Here is a 20,181-nt window from a genome sequence, read left to right on the forward strand (position 1 = left end):
CAGGGAGGGAAAGCCTAGGAGAGGCACTAGTGAGGGAAAGAGTTTACTTTCCTTGTATTAAGATCCAGGGGTTCTGGGTCTTGGGGGTCCCCAGGGAAGGTTTTGGGGAGACCAGAGTTTATCAGACACTCAGAGTCCTGATTGGTGGCAGCGTATCAAATCTAAGCTGGTAATTAAGCTTAGTGGAATTCATGCTAGTGCCTCATTTTTTGGACGCTAAGATTCAGATTTGGGAAAGAATACTATGACGCTCCCTCCTCCCTGTAACAACCTTTTATGAACTTGAAAAGTTATCATGTCCTCCTCTCAGTCTTCATATGGTGTCATGGGAAAACAGACATCCTTGTAATACTTTGGCACACCCAGTTTCTTAACCTGATCAGGAACATTTCAGAATTTGAAAATCTTAGGTTCTAAAAATAGGCAAAACTTTGAGGCAAGAACGAAGGGTTGGGAATATCTAATCTAGTTTCTATATAAACAGTCTGCTGTATCACCAAAGGGATAATATTGCTTGCTAAACTGAGAGGGTAGTACTAGTATGTAATTATTGCTGTTTTAATGCCTACATTTCTAGGTGCAACATCATACAGGGCACAGTATTCATTTTGAGTAACTGAATCCACTTAATCCCTTCTTAAAAGCAGATATATATCTAGCCGTATTATGAAAATTGTGTTTTTAGACACATAAAGCTCTATTCACTAGGCAGTCTTTTACCTTCCACATCATACAAGAATTCAAACCACCGATAATACAGCTCTCAGCTCCACAGCAAGCTATTTATTCATCAATAGCCATTTTGTCCAGATCTGCAGGTGTGAGCCATGCAGAGCTCATGCTAATAAGCTTTATTTCCCCTTAGGTAATTTATTTACAATTTAGAAGGGCCAAAAATATTCTGCTTGTCACAAAAAATTAAATATTTATGCAGAACGTTACTCCCCTATCCTAGAAATGGCATGCAAGTTTCTGGTTCTGTTGACAGTATCATCAAGCTACACATAATACCATATGTAGATTACTTTCACCTAAGTGTATATTGTTTTCTCATAAAATGATGAACAGATCAATAATTTCACAAATACTCCATATCAATGCAATTTTTCCTTGAGTCAGGGACTAGAGGGTTTCTTTATTATTTATCTTGAAAGTCTGATGGGGTTCCTTTGAGAAGGTCATTGTCTGCTACAGGAAAATAATCATGGGATTTCTGTTCAAGCAGGAAAAAGAAAAATGATTCATTATTTCAAAAATTATTTTACCATCAGTCTAGAAAATAGATGAAAGCTTCTGACAATATATAAGGGAGAACAAGGCTTAACTTATTATTTAAGGTTACACTTTAAAGAGAAAAGTTCAAACATTACATTTTTAGCTCTGCTGTAATATAACAGAGGTCATGCAGTTACAACTTTCACCTTTGTAGTTTCCTGGATGTGATTGTACTACTATTTTCACCGCAGAGCTTTACCTGTCCACCTAATGTTCTCATCCATTTGGCTAAATGAGATCTGGAGACTGTTCACTTTCTATTGAGAAACTACCACTGCATTCTGTCCCTTTCTGTCTGTCTAATGGAAAACTACTGTACCTCAGCTCAAAGCTAAACTGAATCTTTTCATACCACACCTGGCTATGCAACAGAAAATTCTATGGCCCTGAACCTGATCTCATTTACAATAGTGTTATAGTAGTGTGACTTCATTGATGTCAGTGGAGTTACTCCTGATTTACACCAGAGTAACTTTGACCAGAATCCAGCCCTGTGTCCTCAAAACACTTTTTTTTATAAGATATTGCATAGATATTAAAGGTGTCCTACTGAGCATGCAATATGGTAGTTTGTAATAAATACAAACTATGTGCATCTGTGTCTTTTACTGCTTAATCCTATTGTATAATAAATGCAAAGCAGTTATTGTAACAACTACAGGACATCTAGATTGATAAAACTCTGAATTTAAAATGATAAACAGTTACAGTCTGTGAGATCAATATGACCTTGGATACACACAGGCAAAGTAACTTATGGAATTAAAAAATGTAAAAAGCTAGAAAATTGTTTTGCCTTGTGGTGTAGTTTTAAATAATAATTTAAAAAAAATCAAAAGCAAGCATACTTGATATCTCCTATTAGGGATTAGATCTGAAATGAAAGACCTTCAGTTATACAATTAAGTATTGATTTTGTTGATCTATATTTAATTCTCATAGCAATTTAGTTGTTTTTACACAGGAGTGTTTTGCAGCTATACTTCACTTGGAGCAATGTTCCTTTTCCTTTTGGGGTGATCTAAAAACTAAATTGCTCAGTGCATGCAAGATAAAAGTAAGGTTTATTTTATTCTAGTGTGTAACTGACTCTGAGCCCCTTAAACTACTGTTTAACTAAACTTGGAAGGATGCAAAAATGCATTTACACTACAGTATTTTCCTTGCTAATTTGGGTCTCAGATGTACCTTACAGGCTCAGTCTGGCTAGGAAGCAGTACCTCACTACATGCAATGGTAGCTCCACCGGTATATGGTAGGAGTGGCCATGTGGCCACATTCCTTAATGCAGCCATAGCTGCTTCTCAGCAGCCATAGCTTTGCCATCACCCCACCCTTCCCTGTCCCAGTTTGCTAGCCCTAGTCCTGGTGCTGTTTACGTTAGCACTAGGACTGCAATTGTGGCTTGTCTCTGAGCATATCGGGCACAAGGAGAAGAGGCTCCTTGCACCACTGCCCAGCCGTAATCAGGCCCTATGACTTTTTTAATTAGAAAGTGCATCATAAATTCTTTGTTAGTAAAACAGAAATATTCAGTGTATATGTCCAATACTTAAATGTGCATGTAGGTTAGCTTTGTTTTCTTAATTTGTTGCACTAAGGTGTTTTATTACTTTAGTTTTGGGTCTTAGCTAAACCCATTAGAATGTAACCGAAATGAAAAAGTATTCTGATTCATGACTGCAGTGTATCTCCATGTAGACTCATAGACTTTAAGGTCAGAAGGGAGCATCACCATCATCTAATCTGACCTCCTGCACATCGCAGGCCCCAGAACCTCACCCACTCACTGCTGTAATAGACCTCTAACCTCTGGCTGAGTTACTGAAATCCTCAATCATGATTTATAGGCTTCTAGTTACAGAAAATTCACCATTTACACTAGTTAAAATCCGCAAGTGATCCATGCCCCATGATGCAGAGGGGCAATGTAAATTGCAATCAATGTAAATTGATTCCTAATTAATGTGTGTAGTATCTGGATTAGATTCTCTCCTCCTCCTCCTCTTCTGGCAACTGTACACCACTCTCAGGGGGTGGCCGGCTGAGGATTCCTGTGGACATGGGGAGCTCTCAGCTGATGAAAGTGGAAAAGCCAGCTCCTGTGGCAGTTGCCCCCCCTACACACCTACACACTCTAATATGGGGTGTCCTGGGGTGGGGCACAGCATGCCTGCACAACACCAATTCACAATTGTAGTATGGACTCATTGAGCTCATAGCCAGTTGGTATCAATTAGAGGAGCCTTGATGCTGCAAAGGTACCATAAGAATCATGAAGGCTTAAGTTGCTTCCTGATGACACCTTCTGACTGGACTGTATCTTGGCTCAGGACACCATCTGTGCCTGTAGCTATTGAATTTTCATCTGGGTGAATTTAATGCTTGTGAAAAGGTGCTGGGTTGATCACCTTGGAGGGTAGACCAGTCCATCTACCTCAGAACAGGTACAGTGTGGTCAGCAGCAGTCCTCCCCACTGAACCTGCCTTGTGCCTTGCCCTCAACAGGGAACCATGTTTTAAGTGAGAATGCAGTTCAATTTCTATTTCCATTCCTCTACTCATATGCCAACTGTGGTGATAGGAATGCTTGTTCCCTGACAGTTAGGTTGACCACTGACTAATTTCACATAGTCCATTAGACATGTTTCTGATAGTACTGACTTTCAGTCACTACTGACCTGGACCAGATTTGATTTGAACTAATGAGCTACAGGTTCTGTTGGTGCCTGACTAATGATGGTTGACTGCTTGGGGTTGGCAATACAGAACACTGTTCAAAGGAGAAAGAAACCCAGAAAAGGGAGGCATTTTATATTAGACTAAGTGGAAACAGTGCATCAGCATCAGCTGAAAGGAAAGGTAAAAAAATACTTTGCATATCAGCCCACTCTAGCAGTAAATCACACATCTTTGCTCATACAGTATTGTAGTAATATGTTAGAGAAAAGAAAACCGAGTCCACCTTCTGTTTTTTATCAGATGAAACCATTGACCCTGGCATTAATACATATATAAAAAGGCAATCATATATCATAAAATATCTTTAACTTATTCCTGAAAACAAATGCCTTTGCCTCAGTTTCAGTAATAAACATTAAGTGAGAGAATGCTGACCTTCCATTCCTTTTGACCACGTGTTCCAACTGTCAGGAACACATGAAACATCTTTTCCACCCTCCTTTCAGCCCATCCAGAGTTTTTTTGTTATTTTAACTATGTACAATAGACTTTTGGAAATAGCCCGGTGCAGTCAGTCCATACATACATTCTAGCTCTTGCCAGTAAATAAAGGATGACATCCCCCATTAAAACTAATGGGAGTTTTGCCATTTACATAATAGATCCAGGATTTCACCCAAAACCTCATGTTTATCCATCCATGTCTATGCCCAAACATCCCCATTTAATTTATCCAAAGCAAAGCTGAAAGTTGGAAACAAAAAACAAAAAAAGGCCATGTAACTCAAATTTAGAAATCAATAGTTCATTTAATAAAATATTTAAGATTTAGCTAGTCTGTAGTACAAAAGGCACTATGTAAATGTTTTAAAGGTGGTATGCATACGGATCATTTCATTCAGCCTACACTGGAATATGGCATCTGTTCTGTGTCAGTAACACTATACAGCATTGTTTAAGGGAAGGGAAGAACTTTGAAAACTGAAATTACAGAGAATTTTCAGTGGGTGGACTGTCCACTGTAACTTCCAACATTTGAATTTGTCTGGAATACTGGGGATTACATCCCTCCTCTTTCAGAAAGTACTGTGAGATTAGTGGTAAGGACCACAGTTTTGTGTCTCATCCAAAAAAATGGCACTAACAGTAATACAATTCCCCCTTCAAATATGTCAGGGCACGCGTTCACTATTGGACCAAAAAGAAGAGTCCCACCTACTATGTCACCAACATTACTGCTAATGACAGGGTTCAGAGTAGCAGCCGTGTTAGTCTGTATCTGCAAAAAAGAACAGGAGTACTTGTGGCACCTTAGAAACATGCATCTGACGAAGCGGGTATTTACCCACGAAAGCTCATGCTCCAATAAGTCTGTTAGTCTATAAGGTGCCACAGGACTCTTTGCTGCTCTTAGAGACTAGCAAATTTATTTCAGCTTAAGCTTTCGTGAGCTACAGCTCACTTCTTCTGTGTGTTCCATTCTATGCATCTGAAGAAGTGAGCTGTAGCTCACGAAAACTCATGCTGAAATAAATTTGTTAGTCTCTAAGGTGCCACAAGTACTCCTGTTCTTATTACTGCTAATGTCATTTAAAGTTTTCTGAAAGGTCTCATCCAAGTTCTAACATGGGCAGCCACATTAAGCCTGTAAGATCTGACAAGTTCATAATCTAAGCTGGCGTGGCTTCGTGCCTTCCCCCCACCTTTTTTACATGTTTAGCCATGAAAAATAAGCACCCTCCTCTATCTAATCTGTCTTCCATTGCCCAAGATCTCTAGGGTTAAATAAAAATGGCAGGAAGAAAGCCTGATGTATTTTTTTAACCTTCATATTTTCTACCAACCCTGATGTCCAGTTAAAATTGTGTGTTTAATAACCCAGGATCTCCTCGTTCTGGTCGCGCCATACTCTTGGGTGAGCCTAAACTGTCCATCTCAACCAAGTAACACTGTTTGTTCTTGGATTGCCAATAGTATATTGATCCAGTCATTGCTGCCTAATACTATTACTGAAAATGAAAAATGACCCTAACTGGGAGACCACACCTCATTTAAAAATGGGTATTTAAAAAACTTCGCCCCCTAGGTCTCCAAGAGTCCCATGGGATGTGGAATGTTATTTTTTGATAATATTATCTGTAACATGAGTTGATAACATAAGATAAAGGAAGACTGTATGTGAAAGACAGGTCATTTGTATTGAACTGCTCCCTAAACAGCTGATAAACTAGTCTTGAAAAGATCTTTGAAAATACCTGTAGCCAACAAAGAGATGCAATTACACTTGTATAATACTACTGTGATTTTTTTTAATATAATGTGCTAATACATTGTCCAGTGTTTCATTTGGTGCAGTTTCAACAGAATTACAACACTTCCCAAAGTAGATCTAGCCAATATCTGATTGATTCTGGTCTGTGGGGACTGGATCAGTTCAGTGTAATATCCTCTCTTGTTGCTTTCATTTCTGTTAGGGAGGCTTTTGGTTCATGGAAATCGATAGCCTTACACATGCAAAATGTTAGGTTATTTTTTAGTAAGTTTCATTTGTGTCTGTATCATACAGAAAATGTATTTTCCCCCTCGGAATATCTGCACTGCATGTTAGTTATTTGGCAGGCTCCAAACTCAAATCATAGACAAATATTCATTTACACTTACAATAAATAAATAAATAAATTGTGATGAGGGAAAATGTAAATTACTATGAAGAGGCTGAAGATATTTTACACATACAAATTCCAGAATCTGCCACTTTAAATGTAAATTGGACTTAACTGTTTTGCAAATTGAGTCCTATTTGTCTCAGCAGAATCATTAAACCCCAAAATGGGTTTATTTAATGTGATTTAACCCAAAAATGGACTTTATTATTCCATTTAATTATACCAGAGGATTTAGGTACAAGCCTCGAACAGTCTATTCCCTTAACACTGTGAATGTTGGACAAACAAATAATTGACTGTGTACATAGGATAGCTTTATTTTTGTACGAAATATGTTTCTAATATTTTCCTTACTTATTACAGAAATTGAAACAAGCTGAAAAAACAAGGGAAGATTCTGAGAATAGATTATCTAAAATTTCCCTGGAGTGTCTCAATAAATTTAACAGCAATAATGTCATTTTATTAGAAAAAGAGAAGAATTGTCTGAACAAGGTTGAAGGACAAAAGGAAGAAAATGAAAGGAATGAAGAAGCTTCTTTAAATAGCTCTGATCGGCATGGTGTGGACAATTTAGAATCCTTGAGTGATTCTTTATATGATAGCTTCTCATCCTGTGCCAGCCAAGGCTCTAATGATGTATAAAGACACTTTCCAGTGGGCTGTGAATGGAGCACTTAAGGAACTGAGGGGAAAAAAAGAAAGGGACAACTGCTGAACAACTTTATCCTAAATTGTTGGATTCACAGAAGGGTATTTCCTGACTTATTTTCATGACACAGCAATAAGGAAAGATAAGACTGCATTTTTGTGATGCATGAGGCTGAAAACTGAACACAAATGCTGTTATACAAAATGTCTTAATTTTGCACTTTTATGAATATTTGTACAGAAGTTGTAAATTTTTTTGAAAAACTATATTTGTAGGAAAAAAAGCAATAAATATTAAATGGTGCCATGCTCCTGAAATGACAGATTACTAACTTTTAAAAGCTGATGTTAATATTAACAAGGAAAGTTAGTGGATTTTTTTAAAGAAAGATTTATAATTGTTCTAGTCTTAAAACTGTATGTAGAAACACTGCTTTAAAATAAACTTGAGCCTGCCAGATTGTCTGTAATAAACTTTCTTGGACCATATTTTACAATATACACTCTGTATTTTTTTTTATTTTAGTGCAATTTCACATAAGAATTCACATAAGAATCCCTATGGATATGTGCATTTTAGTTGTATAATTCCTTACCATGTATCTGTTACTTCAAGAGGGTTCTGATGTTTGAGACAGTATGAGAATGGTTTGAATCCAATACTCAGATCCTACTTCTACTTGTGCATCTGAGCAGCCCCACCGAGTTCATAAAGAATAAAGTTCCTCATGTGCATAAGTGTTTGGAAGATCAGGGTCAAAGTGATTTGCCATTTGACTTCAATGGGAGTTTTGCCTTAGTAAAGGATTGCAGGGTCTGGCCTTTATTTCTAACTGCAGTATTTACTTTTATAGTTTACCTATTTCTCTTTCCTCTGTAACCATTTAATACAAATTTCTGAATGTGGTATGTTGACCCCCCCCCCCCGACCACCTTGATTTTAACTCCATATAGGAATCCTGGAAAACTGAAATAAAATTCATATTTGCGATATAAACTTTTTTAAAACTAAAAAAAATGTTTTTGGTGCTAACAACTCTTAATTCAACATATCTTTTTCCTATAAAGACTTTATATGTAAGGGGAAGTCTATTTCAAAGGTTATGTGTATTTTTTCTAGTTGTGAAGTATTTATAACTGCTTTTGTACAGCAATCTCTCTGTAAACTAGGTATATTTGGGATATTTTTAGACTCTATTGTTTCTTTAGCAAATACCTGTTAATCTTTATGATATTGTATGATCAGTGTTATTTTGTTAAAATACATTGTGCAATTTGTTACGTTTTAATTTTGTTATTTTAAGTAATAATGTCAGATTTAAACCTGTGTTGTCTTTTTGAAACTTATTTCTAAATAAAGTTCGTATCACAGTTATAGGAATGGTTCAAGATATATATTTTCCCAGGGACAAGTAGTCCATGTTGGGGTTAATTTGTTTAATGAGCTGGACTCACGAATTAATTGTCTAAGAAAATATCATTGCTTCAAGCAAATCCAAAGAAGCAATGGGAAGCAAATGAAATAACGTAGAAATATTGTGAATAAAATAACCAATTCTATGATACCATATGCATGCAAAACATCGTGCAAACTATTTCCCTTCTCTAATCAACTACCCCTGGCTGCTACAGAAATAATACATGTGCAGGTGGAATTCAATCATTCAAATGAATTCTCGACATGGCAACTAAAAAGTAATTTAAACTTAATTCAAACCTCTCTGCTTGCAGACAAGATTGTGACTGATCAAAGGGAAGCATGTGGGTTGCCGAAGGATGAGGCTGGGGAGGAGGCATGATGCAAAGCGCAAGTGGTAATGGGCTGCACAATGAAAACCATCATTTTACTTCAGCTAGTTCTTCGCCGCACAAATGAAGTTCGCGGCGGATTGTAGAAAGGAAAGGCCCCGCCACCGGGGCGGGGGTGGCCCCAGTAGCGTCCACATTATGCCAGACGAGAGCTTGGAGGGGGCAGCCCCTGAATCGCTCCTCGCTGCGGCCCGTGTGGCGGCACTGCCCTGCCCCGGCTCCAGATCCGCCTGGCGGGTGGCTGAGCTGGGAAGGCGCTTTATCGCTGCAGGCAGCGCTTTCCAGGCCCGGGACCGCTGGCTGCTGAGCAGACCGGGCATGGGGCACGAGGCGCGCTCCGGAGCGCTGGGAACTACCGCACGCGGGCGCCGCGCAGGGTCCCAGCTCCCAGAGCCAGCAAGGCGCGCGCCCCCGCCTCCCCCCAGCCCGAGCCCGCTCGCTCGCTCCCACCTGGCCGAGGCCTCCCGCACGTTCTGGAGGGGCACGCGACTGTGTCCGCCTCTCCCGGCCGTTAGAGAGGGGTGTGAGGGAGAAAGTAACCCGGACCAAAGCTTTTTTTTTGGGGGGGGGGGCGGCGAATTACCCTGCAAGACAGAGCAGAGCGGACCCTTCCCTCCACACAGCGGTGGATGGATTATTGTCCGATTCCTCGCCCCCCCCACACACACACGTGGATGGCAGGAGAAACCCCCCCCCCCACCCGCTGAAACACAGGTGGGGAGGTTAAGGGCAGCGCCTCCTCTCCCCTCCCCACAATACACATGGGGGGGGATTAGGGTTAAACACCCCCCCCAACACACGCAGGTAGGTGGTTAGGGTGAGACCCACCACCCCACACGTATACACGGGGGGGGGGAAGTAAGGTCAGCGCCCCCCCCCAAACACACGGGTGGTTAAAGGTCAACGCCCCCGCCCCCGCCACACACACGCGCGCGCGAGAAGTGCAGAGTGGGAAACCCAGCACCCCTGCAAGGATCTCCCCAACCTCAGTGGTTTGGCGGGGGCTCCGTGCCCTTTCCAGACCGCGTGGGTCTCCAGCGCAGGGACCGCTCCACCGGTCAGTGTGGATCAGGGGCTCGCCTAGCTAGTGACCCCCCCCCCCCCACCTCATCTCCCACACTGGGGGCAGGCGAGGGAGCCTGTTCCCAGGTGCGAGAGGATTAACTAGGGAGCTCGTTCCTAGGGGCGGGGGGGGGGAGCCTCCCCCCGCCCCACAATAACTTTCTCCCGCCCCCTTTCCCGAGTGTACCGGGAGGGGGCCCTCCCCTGTCACATGGTGCGGGGGGAGGGGGGGCAGAGGGAGACTTTTCTCTCGCCGACTTCCCACCAGCTCCGGCCAGTCTCGGCTCCCAACTCCTGGCGGCAGCGCGGAGCCGGGCGGGCGATGCGGGCTCCCGGAACTGTTCTCCGCAGCGGCGCGGGGAAGAGGCTCGGCGGCACCGCGCCCCGGCTGCCCGGCTGCTTCTGATGCGCCGCGGCGGGTGCCGCGCAGCCCGGGGGCCCGGCTCCACGAGGATGTGGCTCCTCTTCGGCGCGGCAACTTTCTGGGGCTTGGTCCTGGCGCCAGGTAGGAGTCGCGGGGCAGCGCGCCCCTGGGGGTCGGGCCGGGGCAGGGCGTGGCGTGGGCAGCCGCCCACAGCAGCTCCCCACTGGTCTCGGCGCTGCCAGCCGCTCCCGCAACCCTGCGAAGTTCGCGCTGCCATTCAACAGCTGCTGGCGGCAACTCCGCTGGCAGGGCGGCCCCTTCCCCCGGCGCCCCGCGGGGAGCCTCTGCCCAGCCCGTGCCCCGCTGGCCGTCCGCCCTCCCCGGGGCAATGCACCCGCTCCGCTCCTCTCTGCCGCTGGAGCGCGAGGATCAGCTCCGCTGCGGGTCATCGCTCGCAGTCTCCAGCACTGAGGCCAGCTCCCTGCGCAGCGCTCAGAGCCCAGCCCCGCTGGGCGAGTGCATGAAGAACAGCAGCGCTCTTCCAGCAGCCCCTAGCACTGAGCCCAGCACCGCTGTGTGGTGCCTGGGAAGAGCTCGGTGCTGGGTCCTTTCTCCAGCCTCCGCTCTGGGAGCAGCGCCGGTGTGAACTGAATCGGCACTGTCAGCCAGGCTCGGGGTCCCCGCTGCCATTTTGCTGCCCCCTGTGAGATGCATGAGGGACCAGCTCTGCCAGGGGTCCCCAGCGAGTTGCAGCGGGACCAGCAGGGCTCTCTCTTCGTGCAGCGCCCTGACGTGCCCGGGGACAGCTCCTCTGGGTGACGATGTAGTGGAGAAGCGGCTCACCTCGAGCAGTCCTCCCCGTTCCGCCCAGCGTGGAGGGCTTGTGACAGTTCCCTGCACTTCGTGCTGGAGAAGGACCTAGTTTACATGATAAAAGAGGGAAGCGAAGTCTGCTTTGCAGCTGTAATTGTGCGTGGCAAAATAGTAATTAAATCATTTGTAATTAATTAGTAGTTAAGTAAACCCGACGGCACAGATAAGCGCTGAAGCGCATCTGTTAGCCCGGTTACTGTCCCCAGAAGCACGGATAGTTCTTATCCCACTGCTTTAAGGGAATTCCAGCGGGGTAGAGTGGGAGCTGAGCGTGCGGGGTCGGTGGTAAGCGGTATCAATTTCATTTTAGTCCTGTTCTTTGTACTCTGCCCCCTGCTGGCTGCAGCCTTTGCTGTTGCTCCCCAGGGAGTTTGGCTAATTAAAAAAAGTGAGTGGTTGGCTGGGGGTTGCTTCGCTCATGTAGACTGCCCGTTTGTACATAGTTAGCTGAATGTAAAAAGCTGGGTAATTATAAGGCATAGCCTCAGCTAAAGGGGCCAGGTTTGGAGACAAATCTTTTGGCAAAACCCATATTTTTGCTTTGAGGCTAAATAGATAGTGAAGAAAAAATAGATAGTGAAGAAAAAATAAAGTAGCATTTTTTTTTTGGCATATGCAGATCTACTCTGAGCAAAACTCTGTCTATTCCAGGATTTGGTCTGCAAATACAGTGTTACCAGTGTGAAGAATTCCAGCTAAATAATGACTGCTCTGCTCCAGAGTTCATTGTGAACTGCACAGTGAATGTTCAAGACATGTGCCAGAAAGAAGTCATGGAAAAAAGTTCTGGTAAGAACTTAATAATTACACTTTCCCTTGTTTGTTTGGTATTGTTTGGTGCTCTTAGCTGCATTTGTTCATTTTTCTCTAGTGTGAATTTTTAGCTTAAGGCATATTATGTTATTACTAAAAGGACTTTGTCTCAAATGTATTGTATTTCTCTGATGCTTTAGGATAATTTTATTTTAAAATTGAAAGTATTGAAACTTACAAGACAAATGTTAATAATGATGTTAAAATATGGTCTTAGTTTAGATTTAGTTTCAGAGCACTGGAAAATTGATAACAAATTAGTTTAATCTAATTATAATTAATTACATGGGCCTTTCCCAAGAGATAGCGGAAAAGTGCATTAAATTAGCAATTCCTTCTTTTCTTTATTTACTCCAGCAATTCACATAGAGTAAAGGTTGATCCTATGGAATAGGAAGCTGAGCTATGGGCTTTCATCCAGAAGACAGTGAGCAGAGAAAGACAGGCCAATAATAGAATTGAAGTGGGCATTGTTGAAAGAATGAATTAGGCATATGGATGTTATCTCTGAAAATTCTTTAGGGACTCTGTCACAGTTCTAATTAATTTTAGAATACAGTGCACTGCTTTTAGTTTTTATTCGAAGATCACTGATATTTTCAAGAGAAAGTCAACCATGTTTGTTCTCTCCGTAAATCATCTCTGGGTTGGGCTACAAGTCAATCTATCATATCAAATACTTCAAGATATTTTTAGAGATTGGGGGGGGCTGGTGTTTAGTTTGTGAAACTTTAGGACCTATCATAGTCATCTAACTGTGTTAAAAAGTTCCAGCTTTATAAGAGACTTTTGAGTTGGGCACTCTGATAGAGGAAAAGTGTTTGTCTGGTTGCTATTTCATATAGCTGCCTGCTGCTATCATAGCCTCCAGCTGTGATGTTTGTAGGGCCAGAGGGAGCTAGGATAGTACTGGCTCTCAGGAGTTCCTCTAATTAGATATGACATGCACACTGATGAGTGGTGGTTCAGGTTGAGAAACCCGTCTACAAAAGGCAGGAATCCAGAAGACGTATATAGATGGGAGTATATCGCTCATACAGGAGTTACAGGTAATCATAAATAAGTGGGCCGAGTAATGAGGTTAGGATGACCCTCATATGGTGGAGTTCAGTTCGGTTCGGTGGGTTCAGGGTATAAGGTCTGACAGAGTAAGTCTTCAGGTACAACTCATTTGGAGGGAAAGGATCTTGGATGGATATAGTGTCTCACCGCTGAGGGCAACAATTTATACATGCCTGTTGATTAAGAACATTACATAGGACTGTTTTGGTGTTTATGTAAATAAAGCTGCAGCCTGTCTCCTTCCAACAATACCCGATTCCCTCTGTTAATGGGAAATGTAAGTATAGCTACAGGTCTTGAAATGTAAAATAGTTTCCACATAAAAGGGATTAATATGCTTAAAATCTTCCACAGATCTAAGTGCTATTTACCAAGGTATGTATCAGCAACTCTGATCTTACAGCTAACCATAGATTAATGCCCCGCAAACCATGAGAAAGTGGTAAAATTGTCTCTTTAGTAAAAAGAGAATGCATTGTTGGCATTCTTCTCGATGCAGGTAACACCATACACATAGTACTGCACTTCTAGCTACTCTGTAAAGTTATTGGCATTTGTTCTGAACAGAAAGAAAAAGATACATACTCAAGGGAAGATTAGTTGCCATTCAATAAGAGAACTCAACTTGAAAATATGAACATATTTTGGGTAAAAACACATTTTTCTCTTTGCTTCAAACATGAGTATCTTCTTTCAAGAAAGAAGTATTTACTTAGAGAAAGTAGTAGAGGTTTGAGAAAGTTATGGATTGTGAGGTGCTTTGAACCTGTGCATAATTTTAGACAAATATTTGAAATGCAGTTGGAAAGCTTTGCCACATGCACACCAAATATTCTATAAGCTTTTAAATAGTTTTGAATGGATGATGTGGAGGAGTTTGAAGTGCTGTACAAATCCTATATAGTCAAATACAGATCCCTGCCAGTAAAACACGTAAACTATCTTCATTTACCTCTTGTCACTTTATTTCCTCTTCCCTTGCCACAACATTTTTATTCCAATTAGGCTGACCAGACAGCAAGTGTGAAAAATTGGGATGAGGGGGGCAATAGGAGCCTATATAAGAAAAAGCCCCAAATATTGGGACTGTCCCTATAAAATCGGGACATCTGGTCACCCTGATTCCAATGTACAATTTCAAACTATAACTGCCTCCAGACAGACATCTGTAATCTTGTCTTCAGCTGAATGTTAGACAAAGAAGTGTTTGCAGTCAGTACGCCTTACGCAAGGAATGGTTTACTTGAGTGTATAGGTATCCAAAAGATTTAAGTGGAAGCCATTCACATAGTAAGTACGGACAACTGACTTGTTCAGATTAAAAACATCAGATTAACAACTGAGTTTACAAACTGGCCGATTAAGCTTGTGTGACTACGTTAAATTGAAAATATGAATGATATGGCTGCATAAACTTGTCTTCACCAGTACAAAGAAAGTGGTTTGCAATAGGTTAAATAAAGGTAGAGAAATATTTTTATGAAATGTTCTTTCTATTCTTTTACCTGGGCAATATTACATTGCCTATAATGAAAGTCTCTGGACTGAGGTTTGAATTTTCCCATAGATACCTGTCTTTCAGTGTATAGCAGACCACAGTTCATTCTTATTTGGCTTTGTTCTGTAAATGTAGTTTCTATTCATTTTAAGTTAGAGAGTTATAAGTTCCTGTGAAGAAGTAAATTTAATTTTTAGCTTAATTATTTAAATTGAGTGAGATTTGCAGTACAGGTTAAGCTTCTCAGTCAGTTCTAGAAAAGACTAGGAGTAAAGCAAGGAGGATTCTGTTAATCATCTCTTATTGGTTTTTTTTTTCCTTGTTGATATTTAAATGTTTAAAATAAAATATCTCATTCTCACAAATTTCATTTAATAATTCAACATTTATTTTATCAGGTCATTTTAAAACTCAGTTTTAGGTGCTTATCATTGAAAACTGAAATGTATTTCAAATATTGATTTTCATTTTATAATAATATTTGAGTTTGAATATTTAACCCAGTATATAAAGAATGTGCATTTGCATTTACTTGTCAGCATAATCTTGTAATTAGTTTTTTCCTCTTGACTAGATACTGTAAAAGGAGTATAATTTAATTTTTATAGACTAGCCAATTTCTGCCTTTAGTAAAATATAGCTGTTAGTAAGCAAAATGTTGCATGTTCTCCTAAATCTTATTTAAAAGTTAAATGCAGTATATTGAGATAAAGTTCATGGTCTGAATTAGTAACCTAATAGACCTAGTCGCCCATCCTTTGCAACATACATTAATCTAGCTGTCTATTTTGCTATCAAGGGAGTCACTGATTTACAAGCTTGTATACATTTTAGTCATAAGCATGTAGGCAAGGGTTATTTTCTTACATATTTATTAATGCTCATTAAGTTTAACAATGACAGTTGAGTGGTTCAATTTTATTTCTATACTAATCTCTCTCATTGATAATACAAAGGAGAACTGCAATTTCTAAGAAGCTTTGTTCATTTATATTGTAAATACTTGCTTAAGCCTTACTTTAGTCAAGACAAACCACTCCTGTTTAATTAAGGTAAAATGAGGCTTAAGCTATGTTTAAAACCTTACTCTACTCAATCTAAGCATTCTCAGAATTTGGTTATAGAACCAGTTTTATGAAATGTATTTCATCCCTAGACAAGACATTCTAACAATCCTAAGTAAAATATAAAATTTTACAAAAATCCAAGTTAAAAAAGCACAGTTACGAATACCTTGGATTTTCAAAATATTGATGAATCCAGATATTGCAATCATTCATATTTAAATCAGATCAGCATAAGCACTACCAATCAGATGTGTCCACTAATGTTACAAGTTAGCTCTATTTTCTAATTAAAACAATAATAATAAAAGTGGAAAGTATTTGGGTGGGAGAAGCAGTTAAGCATGTACCTAGATGGGTGTCTATACTGAACGAATATACCTTCTCTCTCCCACCCCCCAACACACGTACTCTTATCAGTTTATATTGCAATAGAACCTAGAGAACCCATCCAAAATGTACAGATTTGGAGACTTCATGAAGTAAATGACAAAAATGTTCCATGTTTCAGTACTGTTATTTATGCATTTTGCAAGACTAAGTTTTAGGTGATCATGGGAGATGGCTTCCAGTGGGAGATGCAAAAGAGCCATATTTCTCTTCAGGGAAAGCACTTTGCCAGCTAATTAGTTAACCTAGTCTTTAAAAAGCATCAATACTTCTCTTCTTTATAGGGAAGAACTGTGAGCTCTGGAGGAGGCACTGAAGCCCATATCAAATACTTTTGGTGCCATAGAAACTAACATAAGGGATAGGTATTTAAGGTTAGTCTTCCAGCTGAAGAAGCAGCTGATGTTTGCAAGCAGATTACATTGATAAAAAGTTTGATGAATGAGAAGCATTCTTCACGATATTAATTCCATTTGCAACTATTTCAGGAAAACATTGGTAACTGATTTTTTTTTTTAACTGATTTTGAGCACTGAATCTTCAAAGCCACTGCTTTTCAAAGTGAAAGTGAATACAAGAACAAAGAAACCTAATGCACACTTCTCTCCTTTGGACAGAATGAAATGTTTCCGCTATTCATGTGTTTATTATATATAAATAAAAGAATTTCTAAGAAATACAACTTTTCTTCTATTGGTGAGGAGTGACCTGACCACATAGGGCTTGATGCAAAACCCACTGAATCCAAGGGGAGTTGATCTTTCCATTGACTTTGATGGGCTTTGGATCAGGCCCATAGTCTGCAAAGAGATACAGAAATGCAGCAAATACAGAACCCAGTCAATCTCCAAATGGAGAAAACAATACAACCAGCATCAAGATGTGGTACAAGGCAATTTCTTATCACTATAAATAATGATGTTTTTAAAAATAGAATAAATCCAGAAAATGAACAGTGCAGAAGGAAACCAACTGTGAGGGGAGAAAAATCAAAGGGAAGAGTTGAAAAATGTAAAATTCTTAGACCATCTCAATGTTCAGTACAGTAACTCCTCACTTAAAGTCGTCCCGGTTAACATTGTTTCGTTGTTACGTTGCTGATCAATTAGGGAACATGCTTATTTAAAATTGTGCAATGCTCCCTTCTAAGGTTTGGCAGCCACATGCTTTGTCCACTACTTGCAGGAAGAGCAGCCCGTTGCAGCTATCTGGTAGGAGCTTGTAACCAAGATGGACTGGCAGCCTCCCTACCAGCTCCCCTCTCCCTAAGTTCCCTGTGCTGCAGCTGCCCAGCAGGCTATCAATTGCCAGGCAGGTCAGTTGTCCCTCCTCATACTGCCATGTGCTGCTCCTGCCCTCTGCCTTGGAGCTGCTTCCAGAGACTCCTGTTTGCTGTGCAGAGGGGGAAGGGGGGGCCTAATGTCAAGGTGTCCCCCTCCCCCCTGCTCCTGCACCTCATTTACCCCTTCTCCATATAGAGGAGGGAGGGGTCATGGAGGGGGAGAGAGAGCGAGCGCCTGGGGCAGCAGCTGCTGTCTCAAATTCCTGATCTGCTTAAAAAGACAATGCACCTAAGAGTGGTTCAGCTTACTTAAAGGGGCAGTGTGCATCTCTCTGCCCCACACACAAGGTGTATGTCTGTCTCTGTCTGCTATGCTATCTCCCCTCCCTCCTGTTTGTGCTGCCTTGTGTGAGAGGCTACATTAACAACGTGTTAACCCTTGAGGGCTCAGCTGAGTGCTAGTTCGTCATTTAGCAGTAAGGCATTCCCTGGGAAATATCCCTCCCTCTTCCACCTTCTAACTTAGGGTGACCAGACAGCAAATGTGAAAAATCGGGACAGGAGGTGGAGGGTAATAGGAGCCTATATAAGAAAAAGACCCAAAAATCGGGACCGTCCCTATAAAATTGGAACATCTGGTCACCCTACTCTAACTTCACCACCTCAACCGAGCTTCACAATCGTCATAGCTGTGAACAGTATTAAATTGTTTGTTTAAAATGTATACTGTGTGTATATCTATATAATATATAGATTTTTGTCTGGTGAAAAAAATTTCCCTGGAACCTAACCCCCCCCATTTACATTAATTCTTATGGGGAAATTGGATTCGCTTAACATAGTTTTGCTTAAAGTCGCATTTTTCAGGAACATAACTACAACGTTAAGCGAGGAGTTACGGTCGCTATAGCAGGCTATTGAATTTTTAAACAAGGCTTCATGTTCTTGCTACCTCTCAGTTATGTAGCTTTTAAATCTAATTTTCACTGTTTCTGTTACACCATTCACCTAGTATCTGCATTAGAAATGCCACTTGGAAAAAGACAACAAGTGTTTTGCATAGGCCTTACAAAAAAAGTTTCTAAAATCCCATCTTGCTGTCTAGAGAAATTGAGGTTAGTTATAAAGTTTCCCTGTAAATTAAGTCACCTACAACCTCATCAATTCAGTACACCTGCAATAAAAGGTTCTCTTCTTTTAAAAAAAAAAAAATTACAGTGGCATTTTCCATGCATGCACTTGTATAGAATACTGCAATATAATTAAAGCAATTACTGTAATTGTACACTTAAAGTAGTGCCTAGAAACATGATAATCATTTCACTGGTGAATTTTAATTGCTGTTTCTAAGGCTCTTCATGATACTGATTTCCAAGTCCCTCCTTTTATCAAGCAGAGGGAATCTGATGTTAAAGTTCTACAACTAGTCCTACATTAACATCTTCACCTCTGATTTCTTTGCTGCCACATTCAAGTTGCACCATATGTGTTCTTAAGGGCTACACAAGTATATACTCCTGTCCTGCACATGCATAACTCCCATTGACTCAAGGAGCAGTTACACATTGGCATCAAGGGGAGAGTGTGCCACAAATAATAATAATAGCCAACAAAGTTTAACATCTTCAAAATCTCTCTAGGCATTAGGTTTTATAGGTAATAGCTATAATCTCTTTAACTTCATCTTTATCACTTAAAAATTTACAGAAAGGAATAAGTACCAATTCATACAGTGGTTTCAGGGTGTGTTTTTGTTCTTAAAAAAAATGTCAAAAGTGTTTATGGTCTTTTGTTTTAATAACTCAGTGGCATTGGAAATAAGGAGGGGAATGAAGAGATGCACATATTATCTATTTTGATCATTTTCAAAACTAATCTAACACTTAGCACAATATATTTTATTAGTATTTTTCAAATGTATAAATTAACTTAGTGCATGACATTGTTAGCAAATAGCATCTTGTTCTGCACTGTTTGATGCTCAGCAGAATCAAAGCATAGTAACCAGTATCCATGGCACCTAGATCCTTTTTGTGGGGGTGTGAATAAAAGTTTGCATATGAATAAAAGAATTATAGTGTATGTCATTAACTTTCACTATATGCTGTAAACTTTGAGATCTGGATATATTACCATTCAGAAACTGTTTTCAGATGCCAAAGCTGTAAGGCATGTTCTCTTATTAATAAATTGCTTTCTATTTTTCGGTTACCTACAACACTACAAAGCAAGCAGGAGATAAACTGAATTAAGTGCATTAGATAAGGTGAAACCATGGAGAGTATAATAAATTGCTTTTTGTATGTGTTTTAAATACAGTAAAGTAATGACTGAGCTAGTTGTGGACTTCAAGTAGTTTATGACTTGAAAACCATGAAAAGGATCCAAATGCAAATATGATGAAGTGTTGTATTATTTTAAGGAAGTTGTGATATCTGGTCCAGTTCTTCTTCGAGTGCTTGCTCATATCCATTCCAGTTAGGTGTGCGCGCGCCGCATGCACGTTCGTCGGAGAAACTTTTGCCCTAGCAACACTCGGTGGGCCGGCAGGACGCTCCCTGGAGTGGCACCACTATGGTGCCTGATATATAACCCTGCCGACCCAACCGCTCCTCAGTTCCTTCTTACTGCCCATGTCGGTCGTTGGAACAGTGGAGCGCAGCTTAGCTGACCTCCGCTTCCCTAGCTAC

General features: G+C 40.9%; 2 protein-coding genes across 5 annotated transcripts in view; both read left to right on the forward strand.

The window, feature by feature from the left end:
- The window catches only part of NCKAP5 (NCK associated protein 5), a 608,460-nt gene extending 600,687 nt beyond the window's left edge, over positions 1-7,773 (forward strand). For all 4 annotated transcript variants that reach the window (XM_075070259.1, XM_075070261.1, XM_075070260.1 and 1 more), the window contains one exon: positions 6,987-7,773. In XM_075070259.1, the coding sequence (XP_074926360.1) occupies positions 6,987-7,268 (282 nt within the window). In that variant the 3' untranslated portion in view covers positions 7,269-7,773. The remainder of the gene's footprint in view (positions 1-6,986) is intronic.
- Positions 7,774-10,999: 3,226 nt separating this feature from the next.
- Positions 11,000-20,181, forward strand: part of LYPD1 (LY6/PLAUR domain containing 1) — a 30,825-nt gene continuing 21,643 nt past the window's right edge. Inside the window, 3 exon segments of the mRNA XM_075070263.1 lie at positions 11,000-11,288; positions 11,290-11,324; positions 12,034-12,171. Of these exon segments, the coding sequence (XP_074926364.1) occupies positions 11,218-11,288; positions 11,290-11,324; positions 12,034-12,171 (244 nt within the window). The 5' untranslated portion in view covers positions 11,000-11,217.

This window comes from Chelonoidis abingdonii, chromosome 10 (genome assembly GCF_003597395.2).
Source record: "Chelonoidis abingdonii isolate Lonesome George chromosome 10, CheloAbing_2.0, whole genome shotgun sequence".
Classification (NCBI taxonomy): domain Eukaryota; kingdom Metazoa; phylum Chordata; order Testudines; family Testudinidae; genus Chelonoidis; species Chelonoidis abingdonii.